The sequence below is a fragment of the Eulemur rufifrons genome, chromosome 8 (genome assembly GCF_041146395.1).
Source record: "Eulemur rufifrons isolate Redbay chromosome 8, OSU_ERuf_1, whole genome shotgun sequence".
NCBI classification, from domain to species: domain Eukaryota; kingdom Metazoa; phylum Chordata; class Mammalia; order Primates; family Lemuridae; genus Eulemur; species Eulemur rufifrons.
In genome coordinates this window covers 78387521-78403746 of record NC_090990.1, presented here as the reverse complement: position 1 = coordinate 78403746, position 16226 = coordinate 78387521, and the positions used below count along the sequence as shown (strand labels likewise).

Sequence of the window (16226 nt, the reverse complement as noted above, 5' to 3'; positions counted from 1 at the left end):
CATGGTTTAGAGGAACTCATTTATAAAAATACTTACTGAGTACCTTCTTGTGCCAGGTACATATGTACAGGTTCACTATCAATTTCCAAGAAAATAAATTCGTATAACTAACAATAAAAGCACTCAATGAGCAGTTAAAATAAGGTTGAACTGTACATGTCCTAAAGAATACCCAACATTTTAAGTAAACATAAAACAATCTGGTATAAATTCCAGCAAGAATAAGCTATAAAATCAAGTCAAATAATTGGTTAATTCTGTTATCATCACTCTGTCATTGACTTAAAAGATTTTCTAACATACCATAATAGAGGAAGAAAACAGAGGACAAAATATAAGTATCAAAAAGAATATGTTATTTCTTACTACAATAAGACTTTATTCTGCTCCTGAAGGGTTATAAGAGATATATACATAGGAATATGACAAGGAAAACAGCTGTTATCAGCTGGATTCCCTACAGCAGGGATTAGAATCATCCTTCCCTCTAATGTGGCCAAATTTGGTCATTAGAAGATAGACAAAAGCTTCTAAACTGTAAGAATAATAGGTTTGGGTTTGATGGGTTTGATAATATATCTCCAACTTAGAAAGGACATGTATTCTATAAAGTTCATTTGGAGTATAAACAATGCTTCTAACTTAGAATACAGTTTTTCATGGAAGCCATATTGTAAATGGTGATTAATTTTATGTCTGACCATAAAAGATTGGGTACTTGAAGTTTAGTATTAATGGACTCATGCGATCTATACCCCAACACAGCCATCTTTGGTCAAGTGTGAACACTTATTCTAAACGCTAAGGATTTAGAAAACTTTTTTTTGAGGGAAAATGAATCCTAACAGTCAAGTCAGCCAACCAAGAACATAACTTAACTCCTACCTGCACTTTGACAGGCATTTATAGGTTTGTCTTCATAATGAGGAAGTAGGAGCAAAGTCCCTTGTTAAATCTTTTAGTTCTTGCTTTTATATGTACAAATGGAACACACATCTCTAGATCTCCAAAAGAGAAAGTACTTCTTTACAGCAGTCACCTCAGATATGCTAACCTGGACAAAAAAGGGCAATTTCCCATGAAAAGATAACATGGCAGGAACATGGTCTTCCTGATACAATTATTAATAATCAGATCATTCTTAAGTATTCCTAAATAGGAGACTGTCAATGTACATATGAGTATATGTATATGTGTATCTATCCTTATCCTTAGTGTCCATGAATATAAATATTTATAAAACTTTTCCAGAGAAGCCATCTTTGAACCTCCAAATTATATGGTGTACCCCATGCTCATAACATCTTGTATTTTCCTTCATAACATTTTTTACTATGATTAAATAATTAGGCACATAATTAATTGTTTAATATCATCACTCACACACACACCCATCCCCACACACACCTCCCCCAGACTGAAAGCTCCATGAAGGCAGAAGGCTCCTTCTGTCAGGTCTGTCCTGATCACTGATGTAGTCTCAATATACGAGCACAGTACTTGGGACATGCTCAATAAAACTTTGTGGAATAAATGAGTAAATGAATAAATTATAAGTGAATAACTGAGAGAAGACTATTTGATACCATAACACACATGTGCTAGATGTTGATATATTTGTATCTGTAATGTATATTTCAGTATATATAGGTATAGTCTATATACTAGGATGTAGTAAAAAGAATGAGAAGCACCAGCCCAGCACCACCATCACAATCCCCCCTGCAAAAGAAAACAGGAAAAAAAAAGTAATGGGAAGTAGAACAAAGAAACTCAGTTTGTAATAGTTACACTGAAAGACAGTTTTCCATATCCCCATATCCATATATAGATGTACAAAAATATAACAGAAAAAAATGTGCTTTATGAAAGTAAACTGTCTGCATTTAAATCTCAGCTCAGCTAATTTCTCTCTTGTGTAACCTTTGGCAAGTTACTGAGTTTCAGTGTCCTCATTCATGAAATGGGGGTAAATAACAATATCTAGGTTCTAGGATTATTATGAGTTTGAATGAATTAATAAGTAAAAAGTGGTTAGAATATCGCCTAGAAGAAAGTAAGTCACACACTACTAGCTTATACATTCTAATATTACTATTACTACTATCACTACTATTATAAGAGAAGTCCATTTAAAGTGTAATGTAAATATGGGTAACTCAGAAGAATGGTATGTCTATGATCAGAATGAAATCCATTAAGGTGGCTTTTAAAGAATGTCTTTCTGAGAGAAGCAAATGATGGGAAAATAATTTGGTTTCATAAATTCTTTGCTAGGAAGGATAATAACAATGGATGATTCTTCTAACAGTAGTATAATAATAAAAGAAATCTGGCTCTATTCTTTTCAACGTGCCCATGTTAACATATTCAGTTTTCATAAAGACCCTATGAGGTTAGTATTGTTATTCTATTTGCCAAGGAGGAAACTAATATAGAGAAGTTAATTAAATTCTCCAAGAAACATAGTAAGGAAGAGAAATCAAGATTCAACTCCATGTGGTCTTGCTCTACTGCCTCTTAATATATGTATAAGATACTATAAATTCCTCACACATTCATTAAAAAATTAAATTGCTTACTTACCACATATCCTAAGAATTATGTTTACAATTATGGATAACTTAAGATATAGTTACCTTTCTTGAGAAGCTTGCAAACTTACTAGGAATAAACACATAGTTATCCACTCACATACTGGTAGGTAGCAATTACTGAACACTTATCATGTGTTAGGCACTTTGCTAAGTGTTTTGCATTGATTACTTATCCTAAATCAATTCTTACAGCAACCCTACAGAACTGGTTTCTATTATCATCTCAGTTTTATAGATTAAAAAAAACTGAAGCTTAGAAGGATTAAATATATGCTCTTGATTTTTTGCTATACTGACTCTGACATTTAACATTCTTTTAAGAGTTCAACAGACACTATGAGAAAAAAGAGGAAACATGATTATTTCAGCCAGGGGATAGTAAACAACTAGAGAAGCTTTCTGTACACGCACCTAACATTTTGAGTTGTGTATTGAAAAGTAAACTAGTTCTTCTGTCTAAGAGGGGGATGGACACACCCGAGACAAGGAACAGTATATACAAAGTTATGAGAGCAAGAAATACCCTAAATATTCAGAGAACAGAAGCAGCTCTGAGTGGAGAGCAAGGGTATTGAATGTGGGAAATAAGAGATGAGTCTTATATGGTAAGTTGGCACCAGCCTGAGAAGCTCCTTTATACGAGCTTCCTCATATAAAGGAATCTGCACTTTGTTCTGTAGGAAATGAGGGTCCAAGAAAGGATTTTAAGAATTTGAGTGAAGAGATTATATATATAATGTTATTATATATATGAAACATAACTAGCAGCAATATGAAGGTTTCATTGGAAGAAGTGATTATAAAAACAGAACCTTTTCAGCTACAAGAGATGTACTTTTACACTTATGAACCATACAGGTCTAGGGTGAGGCTTCCTAAACAAAATATTATAACTTTAAGTGAATTCTTCTATTAAACTTCTATTAAACAAAGACTTCTATTAAACAAAGGAATTAAAATACAGATTATACTATTTGGTTGCTTTATTTTGTCTGAGTTAAACTGTCTTTTTGCAGAGCCTTGCCCTAGGATTAAAGAGACTTGGGTTCTAGATCTACTTCTGCCCTTGAATTATTGGACAAGTAACAGTGTCTCATATAGAAGATAAAGTAGCTACTTGCTCCCTTTTAGAAAACAAGTGGTATGACATTTTGTAACCTTCAGAAGAAATGTGAATACAAAATATTATGTCATGTTTTTAGCTATTTGCTTTTCTTTATTAGCAATTTGAGGCCCTTTTTTCCAAAGGTATTTCTTCATAATTTTATAAACTAAAAACCTAAATGCTGCTATTCTAAAATGCACACATGCTATAAAATAAGTGACTATTTCTCAAGTCAATTTGATTTTCTCTGACTTCATACAGGACAAGTGAAGGGCGGATAAGGTGCAATATGTTACCCAAAATGGCTGAAAACATAAAATGCAATTTAGCTAAGACTCTGTAATGTTGAGAGTTATAATGAACAAGAAACACTTTCGAAAGTTCAAAGAAAGTGGCTATATTCAAGAAAATGATCATGTAGTGTTTACCTTCGTAATAATCCTATAAGTAATGAAAGTTTCAATGGTAGTAACATGGCTTTCAGGTTCATCAACTGTGATGAAGAGATCCTTTAAATCTGGCTCATCTTCAAACTTGATTTGGTTTATCATTGATAAAGGGGACGTTGGCATCATAGGGCTGAAGGAGTTCATGTCCATCAATGAGGCATCCTAAGGAATAAAACATTCAAAAATTAGTATCAATAGAAAAAATAAATTTCCCTCTTAGACCATCAATATTAATGAAATATATTAAGGAAAAAAAGGATTATCGTACTTCTAATTAAATATGATAGGTTGAACATGTATTTTTATGTTTCCTCTTAAAATCCCACCCAAAAAAAATGACAGTAAAAGAAAGAAGCAAACAAACAAAAAGCATAAACCCTGAAAGATTGCTATGGTTTGAATGTTTGTGTTCCCTCCAAACTTCATGTTGAAACTTAATCCCCAATGCAACAGTATTAAGAGGTGGGGCTTTTAGGAGGTGACTAAGTCATAAGGGTGGAGCCCTCATGAATGGGACTAGTAACCTCATAAAAGTGTTGAAGGGAACTAGCCCCCTTTTTGTCCTTCCACCTTCTGCCATGTGAAAGCAATAGGGTGCCATCTTGCAAGCAGAGAGCAGACTGCACAAAACACTGAACTTATCAGCACCTTGACCTTGAACTTCTGAGCTTCCAGAACTGTGAGAAATAAATTTCTATTATTCATAAATTCCCACTCTCAGGTATTTTGTTATAGCAGCACACGCAGACTAAGACAAGGATAAAAAGAAGAAACTATAGCAAACAAAATATGCCAAATACTTTTTAGAAATTGCAAATCTGATTGTCAAGTGGTAACTGAAATAGCAGTGCAGAGAAAAATGAAAAGTAACCTAGAAGAGAATGGTTAACTAGGAAAAAGCAAGCATATTTATGTCGTAGAACTCCAGAAGGCTCGAGAATTAGAGGTACCTGGAACCTGTGGACATAAAGGTGGTGGTGGAGCTTGAGACCAGGAGCTCAAGACCAGCTTGAATAACATAGCAAGACCTCAACAAAAATTTTTAAAAGTTAGCCGGGCATAGTGGTGCACACCTTACTTAGTCCCAGCTACTTGGGAACCTGAGGCAGGAGAATCCCTTAAGCTCAGGAGTTAAAGGTGACAGTGAGCTATGATCAGGCCTCTGCACCCTGGCCTGGACAACAGAACAACACCCTGTCAGAAGGAAGGCAGGAAGGAAGGCAGGCAGGCAGGCAGGCAGGCAGGGGAAGGTAGGAGAGGGGAGGGAGAGAAAGAGAGGGATGGAAGGAAAGGAAAGAAAGCGGAGGAGAGAGGAGGGGAGGGGAGGGGAGGGGAAAGGGGAAAGAGAGAAGGGGAGGGAGGGAGGGAGGGAGGGAGGGAGGGAGGGAGGAAAATAAATATGGATATCAAGCGAAAGTGAAAGTCCTGCATACTAGACAGGAAGACATCCAACTCTCTTCCTTCACTTGGTCTAAGAATGCTGGGAGGAAGGTGCAAACTTAGTACTCATCTTAGTCCATTTGGGCTGCTATAACAAAATACCATAAACCTGATAGCTTACAAACAACAGAAATTTATTTTTCACAGTTCTAAACTGTCCAAGATCAAGGTGCCAGCAGATCCAGCATCTGGTGAGAGCCTGCTTCTAGTTCACAGAGGGCATCATTGCACTGTAAAATAGCGCCAGGGGTAAGGATTTCTCTACGGTCTCTTTTATAAGGACACTAATTCCTTTTTATTTATTTTTTTAATTTTATATTTTTTTTGTTTACAGAGCAAGAGGAAGATATAGTTTTACAGAGCAAGAGCAAGATACATTTGTCACAGAGGATGAAGGTTGAGGGCACCAATTCCAATCACGTGAGTTCTACCCTTATAACCCAATCACCTCCCAAAGGCCCCACCTCCTACTACTATCACCTTGGAAGTTAGCATTTCTTTTCTTTTCTTCCGTCTTCTTCTTTTTTTTTTTTTTTTTTTTTAAGAGACTAGTTCTTGCTCTGTTGCCCAGGCTGGAGTACAGTGGCACAATCATAGCTCATGGCAGCCTTAAATTCCTGGGCTCAAGCAATTCTCCTGTCTCAGCCTCCCCAAGTTGCTGGGATTACAGGCATGAGCCACTGCACCCAGCAGGAGTTACCATTTCAATACATGAATTCTGGAAGGACACAAACATTCATATCACAGCACCCAGAGTGGCTAGAAGTTTCCTCTCTTCAATGATCATTCTAGAGAAAGCAGATAATTATAGTCCCCTAATGAATTAGCCAGGTCTCTGCATAATCACTCTACATCAAAGCCCCTACTGTGCATGCAGAATATCAACTGAGCTTTTTATTACCTGCTGCAGGAACTATCCAAACTATCCAAACATCCAAACATGAGGAAAGTCTCTGATGTGAAAGAAAATCACAAACAAACAAACAAAAGAAAATCAGAGGAAACAGATAGAATAGAGAAATACTTAAAAAATAAAAACCATGAAATCATCAGGAAGATAACAGAAGAAATTAAATCCATGAATGAAAACATGGTGTTATAAAAAAGAACATTCAGAGAATAATAGCAACACCAACAAAAAAGGAGGCTCATGAAAATTAAAATATTATAGCAGGGCAAAAACTCAAAGAAAGTCTGAAAGCCAGAACTCAAGAACTGTCCCACTACATACAACCAAAAGAACAGGAGATGGAGATTGAAGCAGAAAGGATTTTTAAAAATTAAGGGATCTACGCAGAAAGTACCTGAATAAAGAGATTCCAGAAAATAAAGAATGAAAATGTCCTTGAATTAAAGTGTTTCCAGGTTGATAGGGTCTGTCAGGTCTCCCCAAAATGAACAGGGATTGGAGGGTAAGTAGTATTTCTACAAGCATCCATCGCCATGACATTTAATAATAGCAGAGGTTTTTAAATTCCTGAAAGCTTTCAGAGAGAATAGAAGCAAGTAAAATAAAATAGTAATCTTTGGAATAAGGATGATATCAGATTTCTCAATGGCAACAGTGGAAACTAAATGACAATAAACTAATGTCTTAACGAGTGCGATACGCAATGTCTAGGGGATGGACACGTTTGAAGCTCTGACTCGGGGCGGGGGGGCAAGGGCAATATACATAACCTAAACTTTTGTACCCCCACAATATGCTGAAAAAAGAATAATAAAATAAAATAAAATAAACCGCCAAAATTTTAAGAGAAAAGTATTTTGTACTCAGAATTATAAATAGCCAAGCAAATTGTCATTCAAGTATATAAATAGAATGAAGCCATTTCAGATATACAAGATTTCAAAAACTAATTTCCCATGCACCTATTCTTTGGAAGCTTCTTTACTTCTCCAAAATAAGTGTATATACCAAGAAAGAAGAAACTGAATCTAAAAACAAGAGATCCAACAGATAGTAAAAGAATGTTCCATGTTGACAGCTTTGCAGCAAACCTAGAGAACAGCCATACAGACTGGATCAGAAAGATACATCTCCAGAGAGAGAGGGAGATGACAGGGAGAGAGAATAAAGGAATAGGGAAGAAGGAAGGAGGAGTAGAGGAAAAAAAGAACAAGAAAGGGAAGTGAACAAAAGGGGGAAGGAAAAAGAGAAAAGGAAGAAAGGAAGGAAGTAAAAAAGGAAGTGAAGAAAGGCAGGGACAAGGGAAGGAAGGAAGAAAAGGAAACTGACAGACTACCTGATATATTTAAACAGGGGAGGAGCCTGCTTATGTTAGGCTTATAGATGAATTATAATTGGTACAAGAAAGTTAAGGAGTGAGAAAGCGAGAGATGGAGCAAGGGAGGGCTGAGAAAAAGAGACAGAATCACCAAATGAATTATGAACACTCAGGAAAGCAAAAGCTGTACAAGAATAAAAATGTAATCATAGTTCACTATATGGCTTGGTTGTGAATAAAAATGAATTTCTCTTAATCCTGGATTTACCTTAAAATAGTGATATATTAAGATGATGGGAGAGAGAAAGACGTATGTGTATGTTTGAGGAGATGGGAACACTGCCTATAACATAGCTTTAAAAGGTCAATACCATGATGAAAAAGAAAGACAGAAGCGGGTCCAGATTGAAGGAGCCCAAAGAGATACAAAGCTAACACATGATCCTGCTTTTGATTCTGTACCAGAGGGGAAGAACTTTTTTTTTTTTCTCTCTCTCTAAAGAATATTATTGGGATAGAGACATTGTAAAGGATCTGTGTATTAGACTGTTGTACTGTGTCAATAATAATTTCCTGATTTGAATACCTGTATTGGCACTGTGGTTGTTGGAGAATAATCTGGTTTTCAGAAAATACACAAAGATCTATTTAGGAATAACGAGGCATCATGTTTCCAGCTTAATCTCAATGAGAGAGAGAGAGAAAGCAAAAGTTGTGAAATGTTAAGAGGTAGGGAATCTTTGTTCTTTGCAACTTTTCTCTGTTTGAAATTATTTCAAAATAAACATATGTTTAAGTTTTAAAAAGTCAAATCATTCTATAAGGCTTAAACAAAGCAAAGCAAATTAAAAATAAAAATGCAGCATCCCTCTGCTCCATTCTGTCATTAACAGTTCATGATCCTCAAAAGGAAATTCAGAATTTTCTAAGCTATTTTTGTCCCTTGTTATGTTCCTCGTTATAAAATATATATATGGTTATTTTTTTATTTCTCAACTTTGATATTATCAATAGGCTTCTTACTAATGAGGATAAAGAGTATTTACATGAATACAGACTCAGAAGATTCCTATTTTACTCTATAGGTATAATTCATTAACATTGTAATTTGTTTTAATGTATAAACAGTACCAAATTTGACTGGTGAGAGCCTCTTAAAGCTGGTACCTGCGTCTTCATTAATATATCTTTATTACTCTTTCAGCACTTTACTTTTTGGAATAAGAAGATGTTTCATGTTTATTTTATTCTCTTCCTTCCCCAGCCCTGGATTCAGACATTTCTCTGAAAGGAGTTCTGATTCCTTTTAGAGGAGATTGGTATTTACAAACCAAGATATGAGTGCTAGGAAACATAAGTATGATACACATACATATACACACATATAACTTTAGATCAAGATCTATGGCTAAACAGAAATAGATATGAAATTCCAAGAGTTCACATTGATATCTCTAATTCTAATTTGACATAACATGGCTTATTCTAGCCTTCTCCCTTTCCATATTTATAACTCCTTTCTCTAGCAGTGAATGCCTGCCTCCCATTATCCTGAATATGTTTACTTATTGGCTCCATCCCCCTGTATGTAATCTATCTCCTAACCATGCTGGATGTCTCTGCAGCTCTGATCATAGAAGCCAAGGCAGCCTCATTCTCATTCCCAGCCACGCCGAATGCCTCCTCAGCCCCAATCTCACTGGCCACACTGGTCATTTGCTCAGTCATAGTTTGTTTTATCTAAGTTACAAAAAAAAAAAAAAAAATGGGTAAAGAAGGGCTACGTGTTATTTTTTTATAAATATTTTAAAAATGAAACAAAAGGATATTATACAGTAAATTTTAAATACAAATAATGTTTCATTCATATGCAAAGAAAAAACTAACACTATCAATAGGATATCTGAGTTATTTCTGCAGTAGTAGTAAGCATGTGTTCTCCAATTCTATCTATATGTTCTCTTTTAGATACATTTTTTTCCCCAAAGTAGGGATATAGATGTTAGAATCGAGTTTTGTCTATTGTTATGTAAGACTAAAGTTAACTGACATATTTGAAGATTAAATCTGCAACAAATTCCATTTTACCTTAGCAACAAAGTTGGCCAGTCCTGAGTGGAAAAAAAAAAAAATCATTATAAAGGAGGCCAAAAATGGCTTCTAGGCCTATCTCTGTCATTGACTAAGAAGGCAAACTTGAACCATTAATTCAGCCCTTCTAGATTAACTTACAGAGTTGGACTTGATGATCTCCAAAATCTCTCCCAGCTCCAAATGCATCAATATAGTAAAATGTAATAAATTCTGAGTTTTTAAAAAATAGGTACTTTCTGTGAAACTATGCGTAGGGGGAAAAAAGGATGAAATAATAATATGGACTTGTTTTTCTCTCAAACCAAATCAATAAAAATGCTTTTGAAACATCGGCAATACCCAGAGCACTGCTTGAAAGGTTCTTCCCACAAAAAGTTTAGCTACATAAACCATAATGCAACATTTAGTAATCCTTCAATGCAATAGCAGAAGAGATATTATTGTAGGACACAATAATTGAAGAGACAAGAATAATAATGGTCATTAAGATTAAGACAGTTCAGCCTACTGTGATAACAAAAGGTTTCGTGAAAGGAAAGCAAATCCTTTCCTTTGTTTAGGCATGATTTGGACCAAGACGAAGAAGACAAAATAATAGAAGTTACTCCAGATGCTGGGGTTACATAGAACACATATTTTTTACATAGAATTAAATATTTTTTCCATGTGACTTCCAGAATTTTTCAAACAGCCTAAAATAAACACATTTTGTAACAGAAAAAATGTTAAAATTATTAGTCAACATTGTACATGATGTATTCAGAAACAGTAAAAACCACGGTGATAAGTTAAAAGAGTTGTCCAGGACATTTTGGCACACTACCTTAGATTACATTTGATTATTTCTCTTAACTCATCAAAGTTGCATATTAAATAGGAAATTTAAAAATATATCTAGAATCCACTGAAAATGGGATTGTTGAAATAAATTAAGAGAAGCTAACACAATGAAATACTAAGCAGCCATTAAAAACAGAATTTAGAGTTTCTAAATAAATGTGTAATCAACATGAACAAAATCTCTCTAAAGAATCATTTGATATAAATAGTTTTGAAAGCTGACAAATTTTAATTTGGTGGGCAAGTGTACTTTAAATTTCACTGACAATGCGTAGCAACCATGTGCTTTGGCATTCTTTGTGCTCACCCTCCTAACTTACCAAAGCCCACTTCTTTCACCTACTACATAATTTAGCATTCTATTTCTTCTGCACAAAATGTATCCTTTTGTAGACTGGGAAAGATCTGCATGAATTTATAAAGGCTCACAATTCCAGTGAGTATAGTGTGGTGTCATAAAAATATGTTTCAATATCTAGCAAAGGAAGAAAATTACAGGCTGAAATTTAGCAACATCCAAGATTTCAGCAGAAGGATTTAAATTACTCTGAATCACTCAAAAGCATTCTTAAAACCTCAATAAAACTGACTATCCAAAGTGTTTTATATTCACTTCAAAAAAAGGAAAAAAAATATACTGACAATACTTAAAAGACTTACATTTGGATGTGAATAACTGAAGAAAATAAGTGTTTGAGAAGATCCAAAGAAGCAATTAACCAAAAAGAACTCCATTTAACCTTTTGTGGTTGATGCTTTTCAGGAGAAATGGATCATTAAAATCTGTTCTTTCCAGACAAAGGTCTCACCTCCACAATAATGTGTGTGCACGAGGGAGCGCACGCATGTGTGTGTGTGCATGTCTCTTTCCCTCTCTCTCTCTCTTTCTCCCTCTCTGTCTCCCACCATTTGGATATATGCCCATCATCCTAAGGTCAGTTAAACAATAAAATTACATTTTTTAATTTCTTCTTCAAGAGATTAGAGCAGAATAAAAATTATCCTGTCTGACAAATCTCTATTTTTTAAATAACATTTAATACCTTATTATAGCTAGTTTAGTGGAAAAAAACACAAAACCAAGAAAATCTTCGGATGGCTTCAGGCTGAGACTTCAATGCGTGTAACAGAGAAGACAGACCGATATATTGCAAGAATTCACTGTTTTTTATCCTTACTCCAAAATAACACATCCACTGTAAGGGAAACCACTTAAGTAACTTCACTGAAATAGACTAGTGTGGTATTGGCATGATATTAGAATGTATTGGTGAAATCATTTACAAATTAAGTGTAAATTTATCTGTTGTTACTCTTGGCTTATTATAAGCATTGTTATGGGTTGAACTGTATCCCCCAAAATTCATATATTAAAGTCTAAACCTCCAGGTACCTCACTCAGAATGTGACCTTATTTGGAGAGAGGGTTCCTACAGATATGATTAAGTTAAAATTAATTAAGGTCATTAGGATGGGCCCTAATCCAATATGACTGGTATCTTTATTTTTAAAGGAGGCAGGGATTTAGACACAGAAACATGCAAAAAGGAGGAGGGAAGAAACACATAGGAAGATAATAGTCATACAAGCCAGGCTGAGAGCCTGAAACAGATCCTTCCCTCATGGTCCTCAGAAGAAAGCAACCCTGCTGAACCCTTGATTTCAGACTTCTGGACTCCAGAACAACATTTCTATTGTTTAAGACACCCAGTCAGTGGTACTTTGTTACAGCAACCCTAGCAAACTAATATAGCATTTCTGCATCTAAAGTTGTACACAATAAAAAATTGAGGCAGAAGCAAAGGTACAAGGAAGGAAGAAATCACGATTAAAATACTTCATCCTTGCTCCATGCACTCACTCTTTTGACAGGATAATAATCAAATCCGGGAATTCTGGGGTTTTGCCTCCCTCTTTTAGTGCTATTTGATGGTTCCAAAGTTCTACTACTGAAATAAACAAAATACATGGTTGAAATTTAAAACAAATGATGGTTGGTCAATATTGGAGTGCTCCGGAGATAAACACCAAAAGAAGTAGGTTAAAAGATGAGGTATGACCTCCCTAAGAGGTGTCCTTCATTACTGTCCCTCACTGAAATGCTACTCAGGAATGTCTCATAAATATAACATGAATTACTCTGATAATACTAAATCGCATCCACCATCTGTGCACAAACAGCTATTTTCTTTTTACAAGTAGAGGGAAAAAAATCAATGTGAGAAGTGTGATAAATCAGAATACTGGCATGAAAACGCCATGCAAATAAAATTGCTGATGCACAAGAAACACACACACCAAGAGACATCTGGTAAAAAAGCAACTTAAAGTGGAAGGAGTTTGAGAAACCATGTTGTTAAGAGGGACACTCATCTTGATAGGCCTAAATTTAGACTTACCAGCTGTGTTTTGGTTTACAAATCCTTCCAATCTGCCCACTTATAATAATAATAAAAAATGAGAAAGGCTTTCTGTGGAACACTGTTGAAAATGTGATTGGGGGAAAACTAGCCTCTGTTGTGTTCTATAAAGGGGCATACAACACTCAAATCTTATTTGACATGATTTCCATTGCTATGTAGTATATATACCCTTGTATGCATATTCCACAATTTATTTATCTATTCTTCTACTTCTAGTTTTTTCTAACAGTGGTGCCTTCAATGTACTTGTACTTCCTCAGGTTTTGTGCACTACAGAGCTATATATTGATCATAGAAATTTTTCAAATAATTTTAACACAATTTTCTCTACTGGCAGAAAATTTAAAAAGTGGCATATTAAAAGAAAAGGTCTCCTTAATCAGGCATTAGTAAACTTAATCCAAGTTTAGACGTGTAATAGCTGTGTGAATTTGGTCAAGCAACTACTTTCCTGAGGTTCAGTTTTCTCACTTGCAACTTCTTAGAGAGGTCAGACCTCACCTTGGATCATGAAAGATTAAAGAGATAATAAAAGCGATATATGCAATGTCAGCTTGAAGGCTTTATATGAATTATCTTATATAAACCTTACCACAATCCCATAGAGTATATTTTTCCCTCTTTTTAACCAGATAGAAATACTATGAGTAGGTGCTCTTTTCCCTCTTGTTTTCAAATGAGGACACAGGTTAAATCACATGTTCGAACTCTTAACTGCTATCAATTAGAGGACCTCTTAATGCCAATAAGTCAAACTTACATCAAAATATGACATGGATCCCTGGAAGTCATCATTGAATTCATTTTTTTTTTTCAGTTTCCCATGAAATTAAATAGAAATCTAAGGCAAGAATAAATAAATGTATTAACATATGGTCAATATATAACTCTGTAGTGCACAAAACCTGAGGAAGTACAAGTACATTCAAGGCAGCACTGTTGGAAATTAGAAACAATTAGAAACAGAATAATAAATAAATAAACTGTGGAATATGCATAAAAGGGTGTGTATAATACACAGCAATGAAAATCAACTACAGTCTCACACAAAAACATGGATAAATCTCAAACTAAGTATTAGGAAAAAAAGCAAATCACAAAAGAATTCACACAGAATGACATTATTTTTAAAAGTCCTAAAACATACAAGGTCCAAAAATTCATAAATCTTTAAAATATATTGCTTCAAGATACATATATAAACTTCTATAAAAACCAAACAAATGACAAACACAAAATTCAGATTATTAGTGTCTTTTAAATATGAGAAAGACAGATAATCTTAGGAGGAACACATAGGATGTCCCAATTTTTGGATATGTTTTATTTCTTAAGCTGAGGGGTGGTACCTGGATGCAAATTTTATCATCCTATTACCAAGAGTCTGCAAACATTTTCCATACAGGACCAGATTATAAATATTTGGAGTTTTATCGGCCATCTTGTCTCTGTCACGACTTCTACGCTTGGCCACTGCAGTGTGAAAGCAGCCACAGACAATACATAAATGGGTGTGGCTGTGTTCCAATAAAACTGTATTTACAAAAATGAGGCCAACCAAGTGGATGTAGTAAAAAGGGAACACTTATACACTGTTGTTGGGAATGTAAATTAGTACAAACACTATGCTAAACAGCATGGAGATTCCTCAAAGAAGTAAAAGTTGACCTATCATTCCTTCCAACAATCCTACCACTGGGGATTACACAAAGGAAAAGAAGTCATTATATCAAAAAGATACATGCACTCATATGTTTATCACAAAACATTTCACAATTGCAAAGATACAGAATCAACCTAAGTGCCCATTTAACTTATAAGTATATAAAGAAAACATATATACACATACATATATGCCATGGAATGCTACTCAGCCATATAAAAGAATGAAATAATGTCTTTCACGGCAAGTGGGATGAAACTAGAAGACATAATCCCAAGTAAAGTATCTCAGGAATAGAAAAACAAATACTGCATGTGCTCACTTATAAGTGGGAGGTAAACGATGTATATACATGGTTATATAGAATGGTATAATGGAGTTTGGAGACTGAGAAGTGGGGAGGGTGGGAGGAAGGTTAGTAATCAAAAATTACCTATCAGGTACAATGTGTATACTATTGTACAGGTACACTTAAGACCCCTGACTTCACCACTATACAATTCATCCATGTACCAAAAAACCACTTGTACCCCCTAAGTCTATTGAAATAAAAAATATATATATTGAATAAAAAAATTATTTCTTTAAAAATGAGACTGACTAGATTTGTTTCATGGGCTGTTTGTCTCTGCTTTCACTGCAAATGTTATATAGATAGCCATATAATATATACAGACAGATATTTTATATATGTGAATATTCCTTTATATGCATGACATTCTATAATAAAAATAATTTTAAAAGTTTTAAAAAGGTATGTTCAAGTAGGATAAGTATATAGTCTTGATTACTAAAAAGCATTCATCAATTTTCTTTTCATAATTTTCTCATCAAACTTAGAAATAAAGTCCTCTTGATGACTGGTAGATAGTCAGAAGGTAAGTTACAGATTTTTAGCATTTGCATTTCTATTAGGGACTTTTTTTTATACTCAGACACACACATACTCAAAAATCAATGTTTTTAATCACCTCAATAAAGACTACTGAATGTATAAGCAATGACAAGTAAAGAACAACTAAAATGCTAAGGCTGAAAGGTAGGTGAGGCTCCCCCACTAAGTATGTCCTCCAACACACTGGTGCAGCTCACTTGTGTGCCTCAGGGAAATGTCATTTTACTGCGTGTCAAAGATACTTAAAGCTATGAATGCTAAATCCAAAAATGATGAAAGACCAACTGAAACTACCTTAAAACAACTTTGGACTACTGGATACACACAAGAAACCACAATATTAGCCAACTACCCAATTGTGGATTCAGTGATGACTAATCAGAAGCAGAACAAGCCAGGAAAAATAATTACTCTAACCAGAACTTCTGAAGAGGTTGAACATATATCATACGGACAGATAACACTGCAAACCCAACTCAGGAATGTAATCAG

The 16226-nt window shown here is 34.7% G+C and overlaps 1 protein-coding gene across 3 annotated transcripts in view; it reads right to left on the bottom strand.

The window, feature by feature from the left end:
* Nucleotides 1-16226, bottom strand: part of SNX7 (sorting nexin 7) — a 97852-nt gene that overhangs the window by 69787 nt on the left and 11839 nt on the right. For 2 of the 3 annotated variants that reach the window (XM_069478265.1, XM_069478266.1), the window contains exon 2: nt 4131-4313. In XM_069478265.1, coding sequence (XP_069334366.1) covers nt 4131-4313 — 183 coding nt within the window. Of the gene's footprint in view, nt 1-4130; nt 4314-12614; nt 12623-16226 lie in introns of those variants that run through there. The other variant, XM_069478267.1, reaches the window with a different exon arrangement.